This window comes from Natrix helvetica (assembly GCF_964273705.1).
Source record: "Natrix helvetica genome assembly, chromosome: 1".
Taxonomy (NCBI): Eukaryota; Metazoa; Chordata; class Lepidosauria; order Squamata; family Natricidae; genus Natrix; species Natrix helvetica.
In genome coordinates, this window is record NC_138548.1 from 164,328,475 (window position 1) to 164,355,133 (window position 26,659).

Here is a 26,659-nt window from a genome sequence, read left to right on the forward strand (position 1 = left end):
AGTCACAAAGTGGAAAACTCACTTAGCAAATGTCTCACTTAGCAACAGAAATTTTGGGCTCAATTGTGGTCATTAGTCAAGGACTACCTGTATCAAAATAATCGAGAACAATTAACAAACTAGATGCTTTTTAATGAGGGGAAAACTGCACAGTTTTATGGTATATTTACAATCTTAAGAATAAAATGTAAAAGCTATTATGCCTGCACACGTAGAGAAACTTTGTCCAAAATTATGACAATTCCAAAGAAACGTGCTTTAATTTTCCAGTTGCTATAGAAGCCCTGGGACATTCCAATTTATTAACAGAATAAATTGGAATTGACTTGTCATGATGTTCTGATTCATAAATCTCAAGGGAAATGGACAGTAGAGCCAATAGGCAGTCCTCGACTTACGACAGTTCATTTAGTCAACATTCAAAGTTACAATGGCTGTGAAAAAGTGACACGACCATTTTTCACACTTACAAATCATTGCAGCATCCCCATGGTCACACGATCAAAATTCAGCTGCTTGGCAACTGACTCATATGTATGACGGTTGCAGTGGCCTGGAGACATGTGATCACCTTCTGACAAGCAAAACTAATGGGGAACCTAGGTTCACTTAACGACAGTGTTACTAACTTAACATCTGCAGCCATTCACTTAACAACGGTAATAAGAAAGGTGGCAAGGTAAAGGTTCCCCTCACAATATGTTCCCAACTCTAGGGGGCGATGCTCATCTCCGTTTCAAAGCCGAAGAGCCAGCGCTGTCCGATGGTCTCCATGGTCATGTGGCTGGCATGACTAAATGCCAAAGGCCCACGGAACCCTGTTATCTTCCCACCAAATGTTCCTATTTTCCTACTTGCACTTTTACATCCTTTCAAATTGCTAGGTTGGCAGAAGCTGGGACAAGTAATGGGAGTGCACTCTGTTATGGGGCGCTAGGGATTCGAACCGCCAAACTTCTGGTCGACAAGCTCAGCATCTTAGCCACCGAGCCACCGCGTCCCAAAAGAAAGGTGGTAAAATGGGGCAAAATTCACTCAAGAAATATTTGGGCTCAACTGAGGTCGTAAGTCGAGGACTACCTCTACTGGCCTAGATCCAGGCAGGGCTGCTCACCTAGGCGCCCTGGGCGTCAAGCCGCTCGTACCTCGCAGGCAGGAGCAACCAGGCACCGTCCCGCTGAAAACTCTGCAAGGGGAATGGAGGGAAAGAGAGCCCACCTCCTGGGCGACGCAGAGCCCCCTGTTTGCAAAGGAAAAAACGGCGGGGAGGCTTGAGTTCCTAGTCGCAGGACCTGGATCCTCCCAGCTTGGAGGAGCCGAGCGAGGGCTCTCGCTCTTCCTTTCTTACCGCTCGGGCTCCGCACTTTCGCTCCTCCCCGGCCGACCCGAGCGGCTCCGCCTTTCCGCCCGCCTCCTCCTCTCCCTACGGAGGGCAAGAAATAGCCCGGGCCCTGGCCCGAGCTGGAGCTCCTTTATCCCTTAGGGCTTAGGACCTTCCTTCGCCGGGCCGGGAAAGGGGCCCGGTTAGGCGGCCGCCCCTTTCTGACAAGAGGCTGCAAGCGAGCTGCAAGGAGGGAGGCGGAATCCCAGCCACGCTCCCGTCGTCCCGCTGCTTTGCCCGGCGCCCCTCCGGGTGTTCGCCGCCGCCGCCGCCGCCGCCGCCATGCGATTGCTGCGGGCGCTGCTGAGGAGCGTCTCCCCTCTGAACACCATCCCTCAGCAGGTGGATTTCTACTGCCGCTTCTCCCCGTCCCCGCTTTCCATGAAGCAGTTCCTGGATTTCGGTGAGTGGCGACGGGGTCGCTTCCCCACCGCCCGGCCCGGGTTCCTCCTCCTCCTCCTCTGCGCGGTTCCTTCCTCTGCGAGTCTTCCCCCCTTCCCCCTTAGGCCGACCATTTTCTTTCCCCAGAGGGAGAACCGTCACCCCCCTCTCTGCGGGGAAAGGCGCTTCCACTACCAACCCCGGGCCTCGAAGGCGGCGAGCGGAGCGAGGCCTCGCGCGGAGGCTGCAGCCGAAGCCGCCCCTTCCCGCTCTAGCCGCGGAGGAGCGTGCCCCCGCCCTCGCCTTCGCCCTGTCGACCCGTTTCCTTCTCCACGACTTCCAGGGACGCGAGTAGAGATGGAAAAAGGAATGTTGGCGCGCCCCTTTATCCCCGAAATGCAACACAAAAGTTGTGCTTATTACCCAAAGGCGTTGTGCAACGAAGGGTGTTGTCATGCAAAGAATTCTAGACTCACGGTATGGTGTCTCACGTTTTGGGCGGCCGGGTTAGTCCTCGATTTACAACGGTTCGTTTAGTGACCGTTCAAAGTTAACAACGGCACAGAGGACCCCCCTCGCTGAAAGTGACCGATGACCATTTTTTACACTTTTAGATAACAACTGTTGCAGTGGCCTCCTGGTCCTGTGATCAAAATTCGGGTGCTTGGCAACTGACTTGTCTTTATGACCATTTCCGTGTCCTGGAATCATGTGATCCCCTTTTGCGAACTTCTGAGAAGTAAAGGCAATGGGGAAGCCAGAGTCACTTAACAACTGTGGCAAGAAAGTTCGTAAAATGGGTAAAATTAAGTGAATTACTTAAAACACTTTAAAAACAGAAATGTTGGGCTTGATTGTGATCGTAAGTCAAGGACTACCTGCACCAAATTCCATTTGAACTGTGATGGCTGGAGTTTGAATGAGCCTGAAACATATGGAACATTTGGCTATGCTAAGGTCACAGCTGGTGTTTTTCAAGGGCAAATCTTCGGTTTCAAAGACCGTCCCATTTTCCAGAGGATTGTTATTTTACAGGTTGTTACATTAGCATTTCGTATTTTTGAAGTTCTGTCTTAAGTGGATGTGCAAGTCTGTGTGTATAAAAATGCATGTTTGGGTCACAAATATTTGTCCACATACATCCTTAGTGATTTTTCTTTTTCTCTTAATAATAGTTACTTTAGCTAAATGATAGGCCTACTACTCTAGCTAATATTGCTTAAGAAATTATAATATTCCACTGTATTAATATGCATAGAGCAAACTACCAGTACTGCATATTGCTAAAATTACTCAAAATTACTGTAGCTTTCATTTCACAATCCAAAAGAATATAGGATTGTCTTTGGATATTTTTTTTTCCCCAGCAGTATCTCTCAAACCTACAACTGCCATTTGCTTCAGTATGTTTGTTTGAGATGACAGGACTGATAAGTTATAGTCTAGCAATGTAACTCTTTCATGTGCAGTGTTGTATGAAAAAAATTATAGAAACCCTTGGAGAAAAAAAATCATAATTCTTTTGGTTCTACCAAATGTGAATTCTGTAACATGACTACAATTTCTGCTGAACTTTAGTAAAAAATATCCAATTGGATATTGCACTGATCACTATTAATACTGTTATTTAGCTTTAGAAGTTTTAATGCATATGGTATTGGTATCATAATCAAAACAATCAGATATTGACACCAATGTATCCTGCATTTAAAAGGGACGCAGTGGCTCAATGGCTATGACACTGAGTTTGTTGATCAGAAAGGTTGGCAGTTCGGCGGTTCAAATCCTTAGCGCCACGTAACGGAGTGAGCTTTGGTTACTTGTCCCAGCTTCTGCCAACCTACCAGTTCGAAAGCATGCAAAAATGCAAGTAGAAAAATAGGGACCACCTTTGGTGGGAAGGTAGCAACGTTCTGTGCCCCTTTGGCGTGTAGTCATGCCGGTCACATGACCAGGGAGATGTCTTCGTACAGCACTGGCTCTTCGGCTTTGAAACTGAGATGAGCACCGCCCCCTAGAGTCGGGAACAACTAGCAAAATGTGCGAGGGGAACCTTTACCTTTATCCTCAATGTTTTGCATTGAGTAATAACCAGTACAGGGTAGAGAGCAAGGTTCAGTTTATATATTGAAAATTCTGTGGTTCTCCTATTCCTAAATGTAGGAGTAGCTGATGGAGCTCTGCACTTTTCCTGCATTATCTCCTACATCTTCCTTTAAGGATATCTTTAGGAGTGGTGCCTTCTGAGATGGCTTTTGAAGGCAGATATCACTGTTACCTCATCATCATCGCAACACTGAAGATCCCCTCTTGAAATGATGAATGCAAAACATTTAACAGGCATAATGAGCCAATTTGGGGGGGGGGGGGCTGAACCAGATTCAAAATGCTATTTTGTTCCACCTAAAGTTAGGATTGATCCTGTTAATCATGTTCCTTGGAAAGATATTTTTAAATCTTATCAACATAGTCCACAACATTTTTTTCTTATCTCTTTCTAATACCCTGAAATGGTATTCCTTTCAAGTTATCTGTAGACTTTGCCACAAAGCTATACTCACTTGAAGACTTCTGATATGCTTTATCTCTTTTCCCACATCTGTATCAAGCCATTGTTTACTTCGGAAATGGCTGTGCTCTTCAACACAGATAGTCCTCAACTTATGACCACAATTGAACCCAAACTTTCTGTTGCTAAACAAGACAGTTAAGTGAATTTTGCTCCATTTTATGACCTTTGCTGCCACAGTTATTTATTTATTATTTATTTCTTTGGATTTCTAAACCGCCCCCTCTCCCAAAAAGGGACTCGGGGCGGTGTACAGTCAGATAAAATGCAGATAAAATACATGAATAACAATATAAATAATATAAAAACAATTAAATACTAAACATTTAAATGGAGGAGATGAGACTGTACAAGAAATAAATATGCTATAGAAACCCTAAAAAACATCCCCAATTAAAATACCCAAACCCAGTTAAAATATATCCCCGGGAGGCAAAACTAAGAGAGTGCCAGGCCAGCTGATTGAAACAGGTGAGTCTTTAATTTTTGACGGAAGGAGCGGAGGTCGGTGGTGGTTCTGATGTCGGGGGGGAGGGTGTCAGCTGGCTGAACCGAGGTGCCGGTAGCCACAGCCACTCAGTCTTGGAGGGGTTGAGTTTGAGTCTGTTGTCCCCCATCCAGAACCCGACGGCTTCCAAACACCGGGACATCACTTCGACAGCCTCGTTGGGGTGGTTTGGGGTTGAAATGTACAGCTGAGTATCATCAGCGTACAGGTGGTACGCAACCCCAAAACCACGGATGATCTCACCCAGCGGCTTCACATATGCGTTGAACAGGAGAGGCGAGAGGACCGACCCCTGTGGCACCCCACAAGTGAGTGGCCTCAGGGTCGACCTCTGCCCCCCTGTCAACACACATTGCTTCCAGTCGGAGAGGTAGGAGCCGAACCACCGCAAAACGGTGCCTCCGACTCCCATCCCCTCCAACCGGCGCAATAGGATACCATGGTCGATGGTATCAAAAGCCGCCGAGAGGTCTAATAGGACCAGGATAGAGGAACAACCCCTATCTCTGGCCCTCCAGAGATCATCGACCAACGCGACCAAGGCTGTCTCTGTGCTGTGCCCGGGTCGGAAGCCGGACTGGCGTGGGTCTAGATAATCGGATTCGTCCAGGTGTCGTGGAGACTGCTGCGCCACCACATTCTCAACAACCTTCGCCAAAAAGGGGAGGTTGGAGACTGGACGGTAATTAGCTAGCTCCATTGGGTCGAGCGAAGGCCTCTTGAGCAAGGGTCTCACCACCGCCTCTTTCAAGGCGGTTGGTAAGTATCCCTCACCCAATGAGGCGTTCACCAGGCCCAGAAGCCAGCCTCGTGTCACCTCCCAGGCTGCCAGTACCAGCCAGGAGGGACACGGGTCCATTGAACATGTAGTGGGCCGCAGCCGTCCACGCAACCTGTCCAAATCCTCGGGGGCAACAGAGTCAAACTCCTCCCAGAATGGTCTCTCAAGACTCGCTGTTGACGGCTCGTCTGGTCCACTGACGGAGGTCCATCCGCTCCGGATCTGAGCAATTTTGTCCTGCAGATATTCCCCAAACTCCTCCGCTCTTCCCTGTAAGGGCGCCCCCCGCGTCCCCTGCGATAAAAGGGAGCGTGTCACCCGAAACAGGGCGGCAGGGCGGTTATCCGCGGACGCAATAAGGGCGGCACAATGCCTACGCTTGGCCGCTCTCATTGCCACAAGGTAAGTCCGCAAATAGGCTCCCACCTGTGTTCGGTCAGATTCGGAGCGTGAGGACCACCACCTGCTCTCTAGACGTCTCCTGTGGCGCTTCATCACCCTTAGCTCCTCAGTAAACCAAGGAGCCCGGGTGGGTCAATGCCGCAGGAGAGGTCGCAAAGGCGCAACCCGGTCCAAGGCCCCAGTCGTTGCCCTATTCCAGGCAGTCACTAGGTCCTCGGAGCGGGAGCGGGACAGGGCTACAGGTATTGGCCCAAGCTCCGTCTGGAATCTATCCGATTCCATGAGGTGCCTGGGGCGGTACCAGCTTGTAGAGTCTGGTTCCGCCTCCTCGCGGTGGGGGATAGCGCCAGGGAAGTCCAGCCGGAGGGATGAGTGATCTGACCATCACAGGGGCGTGATGACTAAGTCCCCTATTCCCAGATCACTCGTCCACTGTTCAGATACAAAAATGAGGTCCAGTGTGTGGCCCCCTTCGTGAGTGGGGCCCTGAACTAATTGGGTCAGGTCCATGGCCGTCATGGAAGCCATGAACTCCCGAGCCACCTCGGAAGCCGCTCCCGTCGACGGCAAGTTGAAGTCCCCCATGACCAAGAGTCTGGGGGTCTCAACTGCCGTCGCTGAGATTAGCTCGAGGAGCTCGGGCAGGGCTGCTGATGCATAGCAAGGAGCCAAGTATACAATCAGCAAGCCCCACTGCCTCCCTGGGCCCCAGTTCACACCAAGGGACTCACACCCGGGTATCTGAGGGACAGTGAACTCCCTCGGCTCTAAACATTCCCGAATAACCACCGCCACCCCACCACCCTTACCCAGGGCCCGGGGCTGATGGAATGCCCGGAAACCTGGTGGGCACATTTCCACGAGGGGTAAACCACCCTCGTGGCCCAACCAGGTCTCCGTTATCCCTGCAAGGTCTAGCTCCCCCTCTGAGATCAACTCATTGATGAGGGGGGCCTTGTTGGTAACAGACCTTGCATTGCAAAGCATCAGCCGCAGGCCCTGGCTCTGTAGTTCCTGTCCACCTAGACTGCAGGGGTTGGTACAAGCGACCGGGCGTAACCAATAGCCACAGTCTCCCAACCGACCTTGGGATCTTATCCTGTCCTCGCATCCCCCCCTCCCCACGACCGTTGTAATAGAACAACCCTCTGTTCGAGTGACCTTTGTTTTCCCCCCCTCCACCTCACCCCCGTCCTTCCTGGACTCACCTGTTTGCCTGGCACTGGCTCTCCTCCCGGTCTGATTGACCCCCCCCCACCCTGGAACCCCCTAAAAAAGATAAAAACATTTTACTAAAAATCCCCTTAACTTCCGGCTCTTAACACCAGAGTTGTTAAGTGAATCACTGCAGTTAAGTTAGTAACATGGTTGTTAAGTGAATCTGGCTTCCCCATTGCCTTTGCTTGTCAGAAAGTCGCAAAAGGTGACCACATAACCCCGGGACATTGCAACGGTCATAAATATGAGTCAGTGGCCAAGCATTTGAATTTTGGCCACGCGAGCAATCGTAAGTGTAAAAACAATCATAAGTCACTTTTTTCAGTGCCGCCATAACTTTGAACAGTCACTAAAAACTGTTTTAAGTTGAGTACTATCTGTAGTGGTGAAGAAGAATTTATTTTTGTAATATCTTTCACTGATCCTTAGCTTCTTCAAAAAAGAATAGTTTAAAATATCTAAAAAGCCGCAATCAGTAACATAAAATGTTATGTATCTTGAACTAATATCATGAATGTTAAGAATCCAATGTGGTCTTCATGGGAGACCAAGCCACATTAGTCTAACTACTACTACAGTTCTGAACATCAGATTACTACTTTCTGAATTTATGTAAACCTATATTTACTGTAATGGTAAAATGTTACCCAGGATTTCATAGAGAAGCTGTTATTATTTACCACCCTATGATCCTGAATGAACTGCATAATGAATTGTTTATAATCTATTTAACTGTGGTTCTAAAATTGTTTCCTTATGACATTTTCCCCATAGGATCTGACAATGCTTGTGAGAAAACCTCTTTTATGTTTCTGCGACAAGAGTTGCCTGTAAGATTGGCAAACATAATGAAAGAAATAAGTCTGCTTCCAGACAACCTTCTTAAAACACCTTCAGTTCAGCTTGTTCAGAGTTGGTAAGAACCTGTTTCTTTTTTAAACAAAGCCTCAAGAAACCAAATTTGAATATTTTACGAAGATATGTTAAGATTCAAAATATTAGAAGCTTAGACTTATGGTTGTTTATCAGGCACCTAATAGTATCCATGCACTGATCTAGCACAGTGAGTAGACATCTGGCTTGTATTTTCTCCCCCACCACCTACATAGCTCTGTGCCAGAGGCAGGAGATACCAACACTGGTCATGAACTCACAGCCCAGACTCCTAACATATCATAATCTGTCAACCATCATCCTTTACTTGAAGAAATCCTAAGGGCAAATATCTTGCCCACATATACAACTTCATCTTGTGGTTTCTGAGCCTGACTTCAATTAATATTAATATTTACAAAACGAGGCCTAGGCATCAAAGCATGATTCGAATGAAAAGTTCTTCTTGCTGAAGAGAGAACATAGCAACTCTTGTCTCTGTTTTTTTTTTTCTGCTCAAGATTATTGTGCTAAATTGGCAGTAGCAATAACATTACATAGTGATGTTCTGTTCCTTCCTAAATTGTTCAAGAAGTCAGATTTGGCCTATTTGAATTAATGATACCATCTGGTTGATCTCTGTACCCAATTATCTTTAGAGTGCTGCATGAATGTAAACAGTTCATTTAGCCAAGCTTATTTCCAAGTGAATGGACCTAGCACTGCAACATTTGAAACAGGTTTTGAATAGTTGTTAGAAAGAGGGCCTCTATTGTAGGATGGAAACAAATTTACATGATGAGAAAGGAAGGGTTTGCAAAAGGAAGGGGAAACCTGGAAAAAATGCTCCCCTTTCCTTTCGAAGGAGTTTTTGATATATTGGAGTCCTTTTGTTGTGAGGAAAAAAATCTTCACTTAGTGGGTAGCTAGAATGTAGAATGATAAAGTTAGGAAGTGTTTTACTTTTCAAAATCCATGTCCTACTACTATTACGAATAGTAGATGTCCTGCTCCTTGGTTGGATTAAGAGATAATGGACATTCATACACACTTGTAGAAATGAATAGTAATTATTATCTTACATATGAAGACTATTAATAATAAAAATTTGAAAATTATCTCTTGTTAAAAAAAATTAGAATGTGCTGAAATTTGAAAGTAGTCATAGAAATACTACGTTGGCAAATTTATATTCTTGTCTTTTATTAGGTGAAAAGAAATTGTTTATTTTTCTTTATGACAAAAATAAAACATGCAGAAATTGTGTTTTTAGGTATGTGCAAAGTCTGCAGGAGATCCTTGATTTTAAAGACAAAAATGCTGATGATGCAGAAGCTGTTTCTTGGTGAGACATTTTGGCCTTCTCAAAGACAATGGATTATCTAAGTTTTTCTTATGCCAGTCCTGTGACATGAGACATTCAGAGCCATAGTTTTATTATATTTCTTTTATTATGTAGATCTCAAAAAATAGGGGGATATTAAGTATGAAGAAAAAATTCTTTTAAATAATTTATTCTTTGTAAGTTATCAGGGGGGCTGTCTAAAAATAATAAACTTACGAAATAAATTCTACTCTATGAAATTCATTTAGAATTACTTCTGTATTAAAATTAGCAAGGTTTGACCTATATGTACAATCAATGTTTTTAGTTCAATTGATTAGTCTCTTAATTTTTCTTTAAGGTTTATTAATAATGAAGTGATATAGTCTTATTTTGAGTTTATCCATTGAAATTAGTGAATTTGTATAGAATTCGAGTAACTTAATTTTAATGGCTCTGCTTCAATTTACTCGTTTCAGATTCAACCACAATAACATTGTTCTGTCCAAAACCCAATCACAGACATTCATCCTTAAGAAAAATTCTTACTGAGATTTAGGTTGTAATAAATTGTTACTTATATTGTCATGTATTTATAGCGTATTGGGGCATGCTAGCTGTGAAGAGATTAAATTAAATTATTTTCCAAGGAAATGGACCTTCTTAGGGTACATAATCTCTCAGAGATGAGATAGATTAGGTTAGGGGTGTCCAAACTTGGGAACTTTAAGACTTGTGGACTTCAACTCCCAGAATTCCCCAGCCAGCATGGCTGGCTGGGGAATTCTGGGAGTTGAAGTCTACAAGTCTTAAAGTTCCCAAGTTTGGACACTCCTGGATTAGGAGGACACTTTTATCTGTTAGAATTTGAATAGCTGCTGGGCTGAAAAATTCTAATGGTGTTTTGTGTTAAAAGAATGGTGAGATGGACTTTGAAGGAAGAAATAGTGGACTGAAGGCAGCTCTGTGAAAAACAAGGGGACCAACAACTATAGCAAAGAATGTAGACTGGCTCTTTCAACCTCTCTGTCAAAAGAAGATGGGAGATCACCCACAAGTACTCCAGACAGTTGATCCTTGTGAGGAGTGCTTTGAGCACTGGGGGATGAGGAAATAGCCATCTTGCTCTAATCAGAGTTGGTGTCTTTAAAAGGACACTAAGTTTCCATGTTTCTTTTACTAATCCTATTCTAAAATTGCTTAACTACTTTGCACATATTAGAAATTGGATCAACAAGTCTAAAAAATACTTTCAGCCCTATTGGAAGAACATTTTAAAATTTTAACTCTTAACAAGTCAAGAAACTTACTTTTTTTAAGCTTCAGAACTGAAAATAATTGAAATAAACAGCAAAAAGCTAATTAAGATGTTGATTTTAGAAAAGTGTTAAGTGGATTAGAAGTTCAGGTAAATTTGAAGTAAGATTTAGAATTAATTATAAAGAGTCCTTCCCGTGAGAAAGTCGACCTGCTTTGAATTTTCTCCACATGACAGGAAAAAAAAGTAAAAAATTGGACTTTTGAAAAAATGGAATCGGAAGTAAATATCAATAAATACAGATGTTTGCTTCTATGGCTAGATTGTGTCTGAAAGATGTTTTGGAAGAAATGATAGAACAGGAAGAAGTTTTATTTGACAAAGTGAAATTGAAAGTGCACTTGTGCTTTCTGTTAGCTTTCAAATTCCTGCTGACAGAGAAATATCGGCGACCTCTAAAACCCACCACTATCATTTCTCCAAAACGTAGTGAAAATATTCATAGGACTACTGAGAGAAAAAGAAATAGGTAAAAAATAAGCCCTGTGATTGTTGGAAACATCCTATTAGCTGAGGTCTACGCATTAAATCTCAGCCACTATTTCTTAAGTATCTAAACCAAAGCAGGACATAACATAAATATGGATGATAACCTTGACCTAAAAATAATTGTGACTATGCTATTAGAATACCTTGAGTTTAGAAGTCCAAAACCCATTTTAAAAGATTGCTTTTTTACACTGTTTTAAACACGACACAATTTTTGTTGATTAGTAGGATGCTTTCTTTAGTGTCTTGCTTTTGCGGTAGTTAAAATTCGATATGCTTTTAGTGACAGGTGTACTCGTATTTTAATACAAATATGCCATACTTGCTTTCAGTTTTAAAGATACTGTGATAACAATCCGGAACCGTCACAATGATGTCATTCCTACCATGGCTCAAGGTGTGATTGAGTACAAGGACAACTATGGGGTTGACCCAGTGACTAGTCAGAATGTGCAGTATTTTTTAGATCGCTTCTTCATGAGCCGGATTTCAATCCGAATGTTGCTTAATCAGCACAGTAAGTACTTTTATTAACTTGATGAATTGTTTTTATGGAGTAAGGTCAGGAAACTTTTAGAAGTGAAGGATTTCAATTGGATTTTGGTGAGCCAAGATTCACAGTCGGCATAATGCTGATATTGAGACTGCAACGCCGTATCATGCATGCAAGCAGAGCTGAGGTTTTCCATTTTTTCTTCTTAAGGCTTTGTGGAGAAGTTAAACTATAATTTTTCTGTGACTCAAAATGGTAGGAAACAGTCCTTAGTTCTTCCAGATCAGAGAGGGGAATTTGGGGGGGGGGGCAATAAAAATGGCCATAGGATAACAATCCCTAATGTAAAACAAGTGCAAATAGTTTACTTTTAAGAATAAGAAGGAATCTTCTATATACATGGTATATAGTATAGCTTAGTATCATCCTTGTTTTGAAGTGGTAAATCCTTGGCTATTGTTTTTCTTCCGTCATTATCAGGCCCCTACCTATAAATTATATGCTGTTCATGGCCTCTTTATTGTGAAATCGTTTATGTTGCTTTGTTTTTGTTGTTGGCAGCTTTGTTGTTTGGAGGAAACGTTGAAGTTAATCCAGCACATCCCAAACACATTGGAAGTATTGACCCTAAATGCAATGTTGTTGATGTTATAAAAGGTACATTCAGACAGACATGGTGAGAAAAATAAACGTGGCAGGAAACAGACTTTCTGGACTGATGACTTTGTGCAAGCTCATTCTTTCAGACCCGGAAAGTTTCTATTGTGCTGAGACACAATGTTTACCCTTGATATGTCATTCTGCGTGTAAAAAACAATGCAATTTTAATCCAATTTTTGTAATAATGACCAAGTAATTGAAAGACTTTTATTAGGTGTTCCTATTGCCATTAATTTAATGTAATGCATTATTTAATGTAATTTTTATTCTAACTTGTATGTTGAAAAATCAAGGCAGGTGTCATGCCATACCATTAAAAGCTAGCAAGGGCAGTGGAAAAGACTTCTGAGCAAACATGCATAAGATCATGCAATTATTGGGCTATGTTTAAGGGTGGAGCCATTTATGTTTCTCCAAATCTCTAGCCTTCCAAAAAGAAGGATTAGTCTAAAATGCCTGATAGAGGAAGGACAGTGTGCTACATCAGAATTCCCAAGGATATGGAGATATTGCATTCAATCCAGAGGTGGGTTTCTACATGTTCGCCCTGGTTCAGGCGAACCAGTAGTGGTAATTTGGCCTGGGTCGCAGAACTGGCAGCGACTCAGGCTGGCCATGCCCCCGAACTGGTTCCCTGTCTCCGCTGCTGTTGCCCTTTTATTAGTTCCTCATGTTCTTCACTCATGCCCAGAACAATTTACATTAAACTCTGCACACGCGCGAAGCGAACCAGTACCAATGCTGGTAGGAACCCACCCCTGATTCAATCCCTCCTCCATCATCTTAAATCCCTGCAGCTACACGTCCTAGATGTATTTATAGAATTCAAGAGTACGGAAAGCCTCTCTCTCGGGGAGAAGAGTGGTTCAAAAATGTGATGAATAGATAGATTTTAAAAAATGCAGCTGTTTGTCTAATTTTGCTTGGATGAGTTTGTTGGGTTGAAGGGGAGCAAAGTAGGAAGTAATCAGTGGAGCCCCACCTTCCAACTACTGGAAAGCTTTGCCATCTGAGATTTGTACCGGACATCTTCCACATGTTTTTAAGATATTAATATAGACTATGCAGGAGGTAGATAAATGGTCTTCTATTCATGCAGAGAATTTAAACATAGACATTGTTCTTGTTAAAGTGGTAATTGAAGTAAGACAGAAGTATGCACGAGAAATGTCAGCTGCTATTCATAGAATAGCAGTAAAAGATGGAATGCGAATGACTGTTTCTTCTCAGAACTCTGTTTTAAGAACTGCTGCCAGCTAATTGAATAAACTCTGGATGGGTGAGGTGTCTGTCCGTGTGTCTTTGTGTGTATGCATGTGTCTTTGTGTGCATCTTTAAAGCAAAATTGTATTTCTTTTTTCAGATGGTTATGAAAATGCAAAGAGCCTCTGTGACTTATATTATATGAGTTCTCCAGAACTTATTCTTGAAGAGAAAAATGGTAAGCATGGAAAGGGGAGGATTGGCTTATTCATTGACTGTTCTTAACCAATTCCTAGTAAGTTTTACCATATCCCTCTACTTTGCCTTGGACTTAATTTAAATATTTCTGTAATAGTAGATAGTTTTTAAGTTGGTTATAGAACTAGCCTGCTTATATTGCAAGTACACTTTGACTCTAGGTCATGATAATTCTATAATCATTTGATAGAGAGATAGACAATATTTAGCATCTGTTCAGAGTACATCCTATAACAATGACTGTTTGCACATACTCATTTCACTGCAGAAATTGGTTTTAGGAAGCTAAGTGCAGTTATCTGTGTCATGTTTTCAAACATGCCTGTGGGCTATGGCTAGAATTCAGTGTAAAATTAATATACTGACTGAAAATGGACAGCCTTCAGTTTCAATCAAGCTAAACCTAAATTAGAGTTTCTCTTTTAATTACATCATACATTCTGTCACACATTACCACAAATAGTACAATAAGTGCCAAGAAATCCTTCATTTGCTTTTGTTCTTTAATCTTGTGACATTTTAGCTAACCTTTGTTCAAAATGCATTTTGAGCTTCTATATCTTGATGTATATATAGCACATATTCTCCATTCTTCATTACATTTGGACATACATCACATAGAGAACTTTTGGCCTGTGAAAAAGCTGCAACAGCTTTCTGTGGTTATGACTAGAAACAGGTATGGTGGTTCTATATGTAATGACCAATACAGGCATATCATAATCCAAACGGATCTGTAGTATGAATTTGCAAAAGTACAGGTGAAACTTGAAAAATTAGAACATTGTGCAAAAGTTCATTTATTCCAGTAATGCAACTTAAAAGGTGAAACTAATATATGAGTTAAGACTCATTACATGCAAAGCAAGATAGTTCAAGCCGTGATTTGTCATAATTGTGATGATTATGGCTTACAGCTCATGAAAACCCCAAATCCACCATCTCAGAAAATTAGAATATTACATGCAATCAATAAAACAAGGATTGTACATAGAACAATATCGGACCTCTGAAAAGTATAAGCATGCATATGTACTCAGTACTTGGTTTGGGCCCCTTTTGCAGCAATTACTGCCTCAATGCGGCGTGGCATGGAAGCTATCGGCCTGTGGCATTGCTGAGGTGTTATGGAAGACCCGGATGCTTCAATAGCGGCCTTCAGCTCTTCTGCATTGTTCGGTCTCATGTCTCTCATCTTTCCCTTGGCAATGCCCCATAGATTCTCTATGGGGTTCACGTCAGGCGAGTTTGCTGGCCAATCAAGCACAGTAATCCCACGGTTATTGAACCAGGTTTTGGTGCTTTTGGCAGTGTGGGCAGCTGGAAAATGAGTCAGCATCCCCATAAAGCTTGTCTGCAGAAGGAAGCATGAAGTGCTCCAAAATCTCCTGGTAGGCAGCTATGTTGACCCTGGTCTTAATGAAGCACAGTGGTCCAAAGTCCTGTTGCTCAGTGGTCCAAAGTCCTCTTTTCTGATGAGAGCAACTTTTGCCAAAAGCCCCAAAAACTGGTTCAATGACCGTGGGATTACTGTGCTTGATTGGCCTCTCCATTCTTCCTCCATACTCTGGGTCCTTGGTTTCCAAATGAGATGAAGAATAAGCAATTTTGTTCTGACATGTCATTCCTTCATGAGTATCTTAAATTGACTTTTTTTTAAAATGTACTTTAAATATCTGCTGTTGAGAACAGAAATTTTCTCAAACATTGATTTTAATTACACATACACACACACATGTCCTCGACTTACGACCTGGTTTTGAAATTCTTGAAGCTACCCCCTAGTTTTGTGATTCCATTTTGGGTGCTTGACCACATTTATGGCTGTTTGCAGCATCCTTCAGTCCCATTATTGTGATTCCCCCCCTGCCCCCCCCAAAAAACCCACCAGTTTCTGGTAAAAACACACACACCCATCTATTGGTTTCTTTAATAACTGTGGCATTTGCTTAACAACCATGGTGTTTGTTTAATACCACCACAAAAGTCATAAAATCAGGCATCGTCACATGACCTGCTTAACTTCCATGATTTACAAGCATAATTCCAGGCTGAGTTAGTCATAAGTAGAGGATTACATCTATATGCACACATTTACAGACTTGAGAGTAAAATGTATTGGGATTCCAACAAACACAACAGTAATGCCACTTGCCCATTTGACTTATAGCTCTCAAATAAATGACTTCCACAACTACAAGAAGGACTGCTCTTAGGAGAATTTCAAATTGAGTTTGCAGCGTGCTATGAGTGAGAGTAGCTCTACAGTAGCTCTGTACATAACTCTACAGTCTCGTGTGAACTCTTAGCCAGGACCAAAGTAAATGGATCTCAGTAATCTTTCAGCTGTTGACCCATGGAGAAGCTACCAAGATTAACCGTGGCTATTGGTGTACAACTGATCTTTTTCACTCACTTTGTTTTGCAGTAAAATCACCAGGGCAGCCTATGCAAGTGGTATATGTGCCATCACATCTCTACTACATGGTTTTCGAACTTTTCAAGGTTTGTCCCGATCTCTTCTATGTACTCTTTCTCTGTTTCGCTTAGTCAGATTATCCAAATATAATAATCTCTCCCTCTGGATTGGTTAAGAAGCATGTGTGGGGGTAAAGCAAGAGACTAAATTCTGTTCAGTACACGATCTGTACCTTCATAGAAGATCTATTTGGGTGCTCTGCTGAATTTTCTGTCTGATTCTCCTTCAGGAGCATTGCCAGTCTGCTGGCTGTTTCTGAAAATGTAACTCCATTTACCCGCACTTTAGAGCCAGGTGTGTCTCTCCACACCCTTAGAGATCTCCACTGAGGGTGAGGCCGCCTGTGCGTTTGAGAACTTGCAGGAAAGCAAATAAACAGATAATCCTGCATCAGAACAGGAAGGCCACACCAGTCAGAATCCCTACCTTGCCGAAACAGGTGCTTCCCTCATTTTTTGAAAACAAGTCAGATGCATTTGTAGAATATGCTTTCTTTACTTGTTAAGCAAAAGTCTATACAAATTGACCTGTAAATGTAATTGTTTGAAAAATTAGAATGCAATGAGGGCTACCATGGAACATCATGCAGAACGGGGAATCTACCCTCCAGTTCATGTCCAAGTCGCTTTAGGCACTGAAGATTTAACTGTGAAGGTAAAGTATTTAGTTTTACATGTTCTGTTTCTTAAGTCTGGCAAATGACTAGCGTGTGTGTGTGTGTGTGTGTGTGTGTGTGTATGCATGTGGGTGTGTGTATGCATGTGTGTGTGTGTATGTATATGCAGGGATCTGTTGCAGAGCCACTGCTTCATTTCTTTATAAGACTTACACTCTGATCAAATGACTATGAATAATTTTACTTCTAGCGTTTTGATTATTTTTAGCTGCCTACAGGTAGTCCTTGACTTACAACCGTTCATTCTGTGACCGTTCAAAGTTACACAAAGGGACTAAAAAAAGTGAGTTTTTTCCATTTACAATTGTTGCAGCATCCCCGTGGTCATGTTGTCAAAATTCAGATGCTTGGCAACTGGCATGTACTTATACAGTTGCATTGTCCCAGGATCATGTGATCACCATTTGTAACCTTCCAAGCCGGCTTCCAACAAGCAAAGCCAATGGCGAAGCCAGAGTCACCTGTTACTAAATTAACAACTGCAATGATTCACTTAACAGCTGTGACAAGAAAAGTGGTTAAAAACAAGCAAAATTGACTTAACAACTGTCTGGCTTAGCAAGAGGAATTTTGGGCTCAACATTTTGGTGGTAAGTTTGGTTGTAAGTTAAGGACTACCTGTATTAGTTTTTTATATACTTCCTATATTTTTTATTGTTTGTATTTTATTGTACTTATTATAAATTGCCCAGAATTGCAAGAATAGGTGAAATTCAAATAATTTGAGAGTGAAAGAGAAGAGGGGTTGGGGTGGGGCGGGGTCTTAGACTAAGCGTTGCCTCTACATCAGGGGTGCCAACTTGGCGGCCTGTGGTCCGGATGCGTCATGCACAGGCTAAGCCCACCCCAGCTCCAGAAAGGCAAAAAATGTTGTGATACGTCACATGACATCAACGTGACGTAGCGAGTTTGACACTTGTGCTCTTAAATATTCAAATGGAAGCCATGAACAGAAAAGTCACCAGCTGCACCATTTTGCAATAGGACCAACCTATTCACCGTCATGGATGCTTTATTTGCATCATGTTCTGATTAGCCTTTGTTGCACTTTGGAAATTATTTTAAAGCTTCAATTACTTTATTTTATGCCACCATTTTATCATAGTATTGGATGCCGTATTTTTCGGAGTATAAGATGCACCTTTCCCCCCCCTAAAAGAGCATGGAATTGTTGGTGCGTCTTATACACCGAATACAGCCATTTTTAGCCACCTGAAGCCCCAGCCCCTGCATCCCATTTTTGCGAAAAATGGGCAGGTTTTTTTCAAAAACTGAGGCTTTTTTGCCTTCCCTCAGCAGGGGCTGAGGGAAGGCAAAAACTTTTTTTTCTTACTTACCTCTTTGAAATCTTTGGTGCGTCTTATACACCAGTGCATCTTATAGTCCGAAAAATACGGCAGTTGAATAAAATATAATAACCTTTTCATCTGTTGGAGTAAGTGAGAAGAGTCTGTTGGTCTATTTACCTAGATGAGGGGCTGGTTGTATGATTGTAATTTGTCTTGTTGTTGTTTCTGGAATATATTCTTAAGAATGACTCGTCGTATGTAGATATTGGCACACACCAAACATAGGAGCTCAATACTGTATAATATTTCCCCCCTCCCCCCACAATTTAGATGTGCGACCGTGGCGGTGGTGTTCCTTTGAGGAAAATAGACCGGCTATTTAACTATATGTATTCAACTGCACCACGTCCCCATGTGGAGACATCACGAGCAACTCCTCTGGTTCGTAGCCTGTATAATATTTTACATTATCAGTTGTGGAATGAAAAACTCAAGCCCTCCTCATTTTTCCAGTAGCTTTTGTTAACATATGGTTCCTCTGAATTTGGAAGTCAAAGCATAATGAATTCTGGGACATTCTATATAAAGAAATATTCTTTTTCCACAACCCCTTCTCAACCTCCATACATAATTTGAAGACGGTCCATGATTGCATTTGCTTTTGCTCAACTCAGAAATGCTGGGAACATAGGTAAACGAAGTGTGGTCTTGCCTCAAAATTGTTGCAGGCCCTAAAGCAATAAAAAAATCCCACCCGCGCCAATCCATCTTAAAGGAGAGGGGGTGGGAATGAAACATTCTCAGTAGCTTAGCCGTTTGGATCCTGGCTGGTTTCCTACTGAGAGAGGGGGAATGGGGCAGCTTGCCACGGCCAACTCGTTGCAACCAACTCATCACAGCCAACTCGCTGCAGAACAACTTGCCACGGCCAACTAGCTGTGGGACAATGTAACAATTATGATTTAAAATAAATAAATAAATATTTTAATTGTTGCCATTCCCATTTTATTCTGTTCTTCCTTTTGCATCCTTTCTTTAATGATTCTATTAAAGAATAATTTCTTTGATATTAGTGTAACTCTTGCCCCACTGCAAGTTGTCTGGTGGCAAGATGGCCGTGGCGAGTTGTTCTGTAGCAAGTTGGCTGTGGTGACTTGGCTGTGGCAAATTGGGTCATGGTGAATTGGCCGTGGCGAATTGTCATAGACCCAAGAGAGGCGAGACAGAGAAGCACTTGCCAATCTTATCCTTGCTGATTTTGCCTAGGTTATAGAGAGTGCTGGGTAGCCATTAAGAGTGGCACTATCCTTGCAGCTCCTGAAGTTTAGGAGCTTGGAGGAGAGATGAGGTAAGCATTTTCTCCGGTAGGGAAATGGAGCTGAAGCATCTGCAGATGAACAAAACATTAGATTTGCTGTAGTTTTAACCACTGGAAATAAATAAGTTTAGCTTTCTAACACTGCTCGTATTGTTGAAACCCCGAGCCCTGGAGCTACTTTGAAACTGGTGCTGAATTCTTGAATAAAGATCCATCCTGTGGAGTTTTAGGGGCAAAAAAAAAAAAAAGAACTTCAATCATGAGCTTAAGAAGATCCTATGTGGGGGCATTTAAGCAGCATGCAACTTATTTAACTTGATATATTTGCCTGCTACTTTCAATTCTAAATCCAAAAGTGAGCAACCATCAGTTAAACTGCAAGTATTAACCATAGCTTTCAAACAATGTTAACATGATCCCAGTCTTAGAAATGAAAGTAAAAAGAACTGAAGCAACATGATAAATACAGCATTCACACGAAGACAACTTGGCCATGGGTCTTTACAGGCGCCCGCTAGATTTCATTATAGTTGCCCTATGAATTTCAGAGTGAAGGTTGCCTGTGCATGAAGATAGCTCAACTTCAGGAGGACATTTTGGGGAATGCTTTGAGTCTGACTCAGTTGGCAGACAGTCTAATTGCTTCAGTAGTAGAATAAGGTATAGAGCTGGTTAATCGTTTAGCAATGTGGCAGTTGCATTCTGCATTAGCTGCAGCGTCTGGAAACGAATGCCCTACAGTGGTCAGAACACAAAGCTATCCGTGCATAATCCACCGTAATAGCATTATCTTTATTAAAAGAAGGGAATACTCAATCTGTCAGTTGAATCTGGTACAGCAATTGTCTAGTAATAGAAATCATTTGGGTGTCTAGGGGCATTCCCAAACTATGGACCTGTTCATTCCGAGGAAGCTTAGCTCCATTCAGAACAGGCAAATTCTCCAATTCTTCAGATCCATCATTCAGCAACCACAGTGCTTATGTTTTGTCAGATTTCATGGGCTTTTATTGTGCGCCCTCCCGCTACCGAACTGGTAGTGAAGAAAAGAGAATACCATTAATGACCCCTCTCCATGCAAATTGGAAGCATTGCAAGGCCCTTGTTACTATTCCTGCAATAGTATGCCTTGGAAAACAGTATTTTGTTTCTGAGTTTCTTAGTGTTGCTCTCAAGTGGGATACAAAGAAGGTTTGGGAAATACTATGTTCACATTTTCTTGAAAAGAAGCACAGAAAAACTTTAATCTCATTTAAGGCCTTAATAATTTGGTAGAGCAAAAGTAGATGAATGCACCAGGTTTGCTGCGGGGGGGGGGGGGGGGGATGAAGCAGTGGTGAGTTCCTACCGGTTTGGCCGAACCAGTAGTGGTTTGGTGGCCTGGGCCGCTGGAACCAGCTGCGAGCCAGTCCTGCCACGCCCCCGAATTGGTTCTCCGATGGCACCGCCATCTTGATTTTCGGTTCTGCGCATGCACAGAACAATTTTCATTGAACAAATTTAATTTGTTTTCATTTTTAACGTTCTGCGCATGCACAGACCTGTTTATGAGCAAATGTGCAGGAGCATTTTTGCACGCACCGAGCCGGCAGTAATGCCAGGAGCAACCCACCCCTAGGATGAAGGCAAAGTTTCATATTTTTTTAGTACAACTTTTTTTAGACTACTTTTCTGTATTACATCTGTGTACTTGTTATGTGATGGGGGCGGGGAATTATTGAACGTGTTCTGCTTTTAATAGCAACTTGATCTGTGAGATGCAGAGATAACATTATCTTCTGTTAACATTCATAGACATAAATAACTTTACAACCTTATCTGTGAGGACTAGTCATTAGCAGCAAAACAAAACAGCTGCAATCCCTGCCTGAAAAGAGCCCCACTAAACTCTGAATATTCCTATAGGACAAGCATTTTGGAAAAGAGAGAAGGAAAGGGCAAAATGCAAGTTGTGCAAAACTTCCTTGGCATCAATGGGGAAAAAACACCGAGAATATTATGTCTTCGTATTGGGTTGTACCTTCATTTTCTTTTTTGTGGTAATAGTAATGTTTTGGTCTCTTCATCTGTCCTTTGAGCATTAGATTGGCTTCAGAGGTTTCAAATTTTGGGTTGTTTTTGTTTTTGGCTTAGGCTGGATTTGGTTATGGCTTACCTATTTCCCGCCTGTATGCCCAGTACTTCCAAGGAGACCTGAAGCTCTATTCTCTAGAGGGTTATGGCACAGATGCTGTTGTCTTTATAAAGGTATGTCAGGGACCAGTTGTGGTGACAAATCCCTTTCAGGTTAAAACACAAAACTTGTTCCTAGCAAGTGATTAACTCCGCCCTCCTTTCTTTTGCTGCAGGCTTTATCAACCGAGTCTGTTGAAAAATTGCCAGTGTATAACAAATCGGCTTGGAAACATTACACGGCCAATCACGAAGCAGATGACTGGTGTGTCCCAAGTAGCGAACCAAAGGACATGACAACATTCCGCAGCACATAGCAGCAGGAGTCCAGGCATGCTGAGCCAAAGAGAGCCGTGTCACCTATGGTCAGCTTCCTTATTAGCGCCACTATCACATGTTTAACGGGGAAGGATGCATCTCCATATCCAAACTGGAGTCTGAAAACCATATATCATTGCCTAGAGTGTTCATTTCTAACCAGTGGCGTTTTTCCTTCTTTGCATCGTAAATTCCTTCAGCAAATGCACCTTAGATTATTTGAGCAAAGTCTAGAAGGCAAAAGACCCGAACAGTGTGTTGAGATATTCTTCTGCTTAACCACCAGTCATTCCGGTGAACGATTCATGGGATGGATGGTTTACTCTATACACCTCCTCTGGGATCAGTTGCACTAGCGCAGCCTTTTGCTCTCAAGGACTTCAGAAGGGCTTTCCAATGTGAGAGAAACAATGTGAGCTTATCCCGTTTGTTCCTTTTTTTTGTATTAAACATTATGAGGAATTGATTAATTGGTTGCTGTCAGCGTAAACAACTCTATATATTTATAGGCCTATATTTACATCTCTACGTAGAAGTGCTTGAGCCTCGTTCATTTTGTTTTGAAAATTGAACTATTTTAAATCTTTGTCACTGAAATAAATGATACTTTAAAGGACTTAAAGCACTTGGCTTGTCCAGGTGTGGTGTTTTCCCAACTGGGGAAAGCAGATCTTTTAAGGATTCAGAAAGGAGTTAAGTAGGCAAAAGTTTGTCTTATTTTCCTCTGGGATATTAATGGAATTTAAAAGTGTATAACTTGGGCTGAATTTTCCATTCACATTCAGGGAACTTAGTAATGTTGATAAAACCCATCCTCATAGAATACCACTCATACACCAAGTGTTGCCAAATGCAGTTGGTCTCACAGAGTTTGATCACAATATGCGACGTAAAGGTTGCCATGGGATTGCAATGAATTCGTTTCTTTTCACATTTATTCTAATATTTCCATAGAAGAGTGAGATATGCTTGCTTTCTAAGAAAACAGAAATTGGAGCGGTATACTGTTGTCATTTTATTTATATTGCTTTATGGCATATTTTAACGATTCCAGTTATGTTTTTCCCTTTCTGCAAGGCAGATTTGACAAATGACCTAGGTGTTCAACCCAAATTTCATTCCACCGAAATCAGTTGAATACTGATATCACTGCTAATCAATCCTTTACTATTGTAGTTACCTAAAGTGGTACATCTACTCAAAAACACAATCCCGTTGCATGAGTAAAAGATGTATTTTGAAACTGCAGGCTTAAACACACGACATCCTAAGTCCCATTGAATATTCCTGGACTTAGTGGGACACAGAGAAGACGACTGGCTTAACTTCCTCAGCTGATATGTACTTGGGAAAGCATCATACACACCCTGAGTGATTTGAAGCCCCTCACCACTGCGGATTTGGGACCTGTTTCCCATTTTCATTTCAAGTCAAAAGATAACTAGAACATTTTTTTGTCTGACCGACAGATGAAAGTTTCAGAAGACCATATAAGGAGATAATATGTAATGAATTTCAGACCGATCAGTACAGAATGGGTTGTGTGCAAAATGAAACAATATACTTTGAAATTAAAACAAAAACCAGCCTCATTTGTCTGTTTTACAGCTTTTGGGTTTCTCTCATCAGGGAGGATGTTGTTGAGCAATAGTTCCTAGTCATTGTATCGCTCCATTTAGAGGTAGGAGACAATATCCTGTGTTCCATCAGGAATCTTGAAGTAATAATATATTGTACCTACAAAAAATAATTATTGGTCAGAAGATGAAATATCTCTTCTCTCCCAGCAAAATGAGCCCTGAATTGTAAAAAAAAATATTATAGATAGCTAATAAGGACAATTAAAACAATAAGAGTGCAAAGCCAGTTAGTCACTAGATAGATACATAAAATAATTACTCAATGCTAAAATTAGTTGATTTCTTTCCTTTGTGCTTTATTGTGTTCCAGTATGATTTCAAATCTCAAGCTTTTTATTTTGGAAATGCACCTTTTTATATACCTCATTCCCCCCTCCCCCCATAATCCCCCGTTACTTGGACAGACTGATGATACATAGTCATCCTCATCTGCAGTTGTGATAGAACATTTTCAAATCTTTGATGGAACAAAACGTCACCTACTGTGAATCTTATTGCTATAGGGAACAATGACAGTTCGAATTAGCTTCCTTCTTTTGCCTTAGAACCTCCCAAGAAAAGGTGGTGGCAGTCCATCCTGAGTCCTTCGTACCAATAGAGAAAATGGCCACGTTTAACATGTTTTTTGAAACCTGTAACCGATAATGAAAACAATCGTTCAGCCCAGCCATAGAACAGAGCCCAGTGAGGAAGCACCGTCAGTGGTCAGCCATTCATGGAAGAAAGGCAGCAAAATGACAAACCCCTCCATAACAAGGAATTTTTAAAATTCATCATGCTTACCTATCTTCCTTTTGTCCAAAATCTCGTTTATCGACTTGCCCATAAACCAACCTCCTTGGCACTGGTCCCCTCCTGCTCAAACAGCTCTGGACAACAGCAGTGATAGACCCTCTGCCCCTTGCTTTATGAAACTACGGCCTTGGTTATAAGCTCCACGTTTGGGAGAATGAAAGGTAGATCAAAGGTGTCAGAAAAGTCAGGACTCATTTGGAAAACAGGCTTTTTTGTTCCATGTTTAGCAAACTTGAAAAAGCTATTTTGAGTGCAAAGCCTTTTAAATGTCTCAGTGCAAGTGTTTTTATGAAACACTTTGCATTCTACTTTTATTTGTTTTTTAAATGGAAATTGCTGATCTCTTCGAGGCTAATTGGTGAAATTTCTTGGAAAATGTTCTAAGAGCAGCCCTGTTAAATTCCTTATGAAAAGGTTCAGGTTGTTTTGTGGAAAAACAGTGTTTCTATTTTGTGTTTTTTCCCCTGTAGGCAGTTGTTAGAAGAATAATGGAGAGTCTAGTGATGGCAACTAAGGAACATCCTTCTCAATTCCAATGCTTAAGGCCATAATCCTTAACCCATTTTTACTTAAAAGAAAGCCTTAAAACATGACAGTGCCAACGTATGTATGGATGTTAGATGATCAAGAAAATAGCAGACTAGAGCTGTCTTCGTGTTGGGAAACTTTACATTTCCTCTATCAAGAAACTAAGATAAATATACTAAATCATAGGATAAGATTATCCTTTTGATACCGGTAGATCAGTGCTGGTAGTTTACAAATAAGCTACAGTACATAGTAAACCTACATTATGGAATTAATCATTGTCAGAAGGAAATAATTCATTACGTGAATCATCAATCACAGGAGCATGGTAGATGGATTTGGCCCTTGAAAAGTTAATTTTTCAAGCTCAGGTGTCCATTTGAACCTCATAAAAATACAATCTGGGGCAAGGGACCAGAGAAAGACTGTTAGTATTATCTATCCTTGAATGAATTACAAATGTCAGTAGCACTCAAGAAAGCCTATGGTCTGATAATCCAATAATGAAATTATCTGCCACATGCTGGACTGAAAATGATACAAATAGGTTTAACAAACACCACTAGATTTGCATATAGGCCTTTGGATATATGTATATTTTGTCCTTACTGAAATAAAATGGTATTGGGTGTTTGACAATACATATTATAGAAAGTTTAGAGAAATAATTGTTTATGCTACAAAGTGGACTTGCTGTTATTTTGAAGTTTGATTTCTATTAACACAGTATATAAAATAATAATAATACACCTTTATGGGAATTTCTCTCATTGATAGTACTAGATACAAAAATCATTGTCCTCATAGTTGAAAAGTAAAATGGAAAGCAATCACACTTTTTGTTTTTAGAATATTAGTCTTGTACTATGAAAAGTTGGATTTGTAAGAAAAATGACACTAATTTTTGTAAAAAAATAATAAAGTTTGACTTTTTTTTTTTAAAAAAGGCCTACAGCGTATTGAATGGATGGCAGCTCCTGTTTCAGAAGAATTTTCAATTCATTCTGGTCACAAGAAATGTTTGTAGTCTACTTCTCTGACTGAAGCATTTACATTTTGTAGAGAACAGAAAGAAACCTCATCCCAAAGGTTCAGAGACAAGTTACAAGAAAATTTAAACCTGATCTCTCAGTCCAGGTAGTGGACAATCAGACTCATTCTGAATGAAGTTTTATGGTTTGAACTTTCTAATTGTATGTCAGCTACCCAGACTAAAAGATTGAGTCAAAGCAGTTAGTCAAAGCAAAGTCGCGTGTGGTACATAATTTCAGAAGTTTCCTGTGTCATAAGCTGCAGATGTCTATGAAAACAGCTGTGATTAGACTTGATGGAAAACCATGCTCTATATGCTGGACAGGTTTAAGTATCTGACCTGTGCAGAAACCAGCTTTTGGGGAGGTAAGAGTTGGTTCAATAACAGGAAACATTCTGTTTATTAGAAATCTCTCTCGTAGAGTTTAAAGGGATGACAGATGAGGAAAGTTTTACAAAAGTTCTTTAGATTGTTTAGTTCTTTCCCAGATTTCAAAAATCCAATAACCTGGGTTTTCCTCCAGATCATTGGAATACACTTTTGAGGCCATACA

The 26,659-nt window shown here is 41.4% G+C and overlaps 1 protein-coding gene across 2 annotated transcripts; it reads left to right on the forward strand.

Moving 5' to 3' along the window:
• The first annotated feature begins 1,400 nt into the window (after positions 1 to 1,400).
• On the forward strand, positions 1,401 to 26,018 carry PDK1 (pyruvate dehydrogenase kinase 1). Of its 2 annotated transcripts, XM_081935452.1 has the most exons (11): positions 1,403 to 1,784; positions 8,015 to 8,156; positions 9,387 to 9,458; positions 11,577 to 11,761; positions 12,299 to 12,394; positions 13,761 to 13,838; positions 16,287 to 16,363; positions 16,893 to 16,991; positions 18,633 to 18,743; positions 21,754 to 21,867; positions 21,969 to 26,018. In XM_081935452.1, exons 1-11 carry the CDS (start codon positions 1,664 to 1,666, stop codon positions 22,107 to 22,109), a joined length of 1,236 nt encoding a protein of 411 aa, XP_081791578.1. In that variant the 5' UTR covers positions 1,403 to 1,663; the 3' UTR covers positions 22,110 to 26,018. The 2 variants fall into 2 exon arrangements, with proteins under 2 accessions (XP_081791579.1, XP_081791578.1); XM_081935453.1 differs by lacking the exon at positions 21,754 to 21,867 and having other exon boundaries at positions 1,401 to 1,784.
• Positions 26,019 to 26,659: the final 641 nt, after the last annotated feature.

What these genes read in the sequence shown, in the direction of transcription:
- PDK1 (XM_081935452.1), top strand. Translation starts at nt 1,664, where the DNA reads ATGCGATTGCTGCGGGCGCTGCTGAGGAGCGTCTCCCCTCTGAACACC. An exon ending in TATTCTTGAAGAGAAAAATG is followed by an intron (nt 13,839 to 16,286) that starts GTAAGCATGGAA and finishes TTTGTTTTGCAG; the next exon opens with TAAAATCACCAGGGCAGCCT. An exon ending in TGGTTTTCGAACTTTTCAAG is followed by an intron (nt 16,364 to 16,892) that starts GTTTGTCCCGAT and finishes TTGAAAAATTAG; the next exon opens with AATGCAATGAGGGCTACCAT.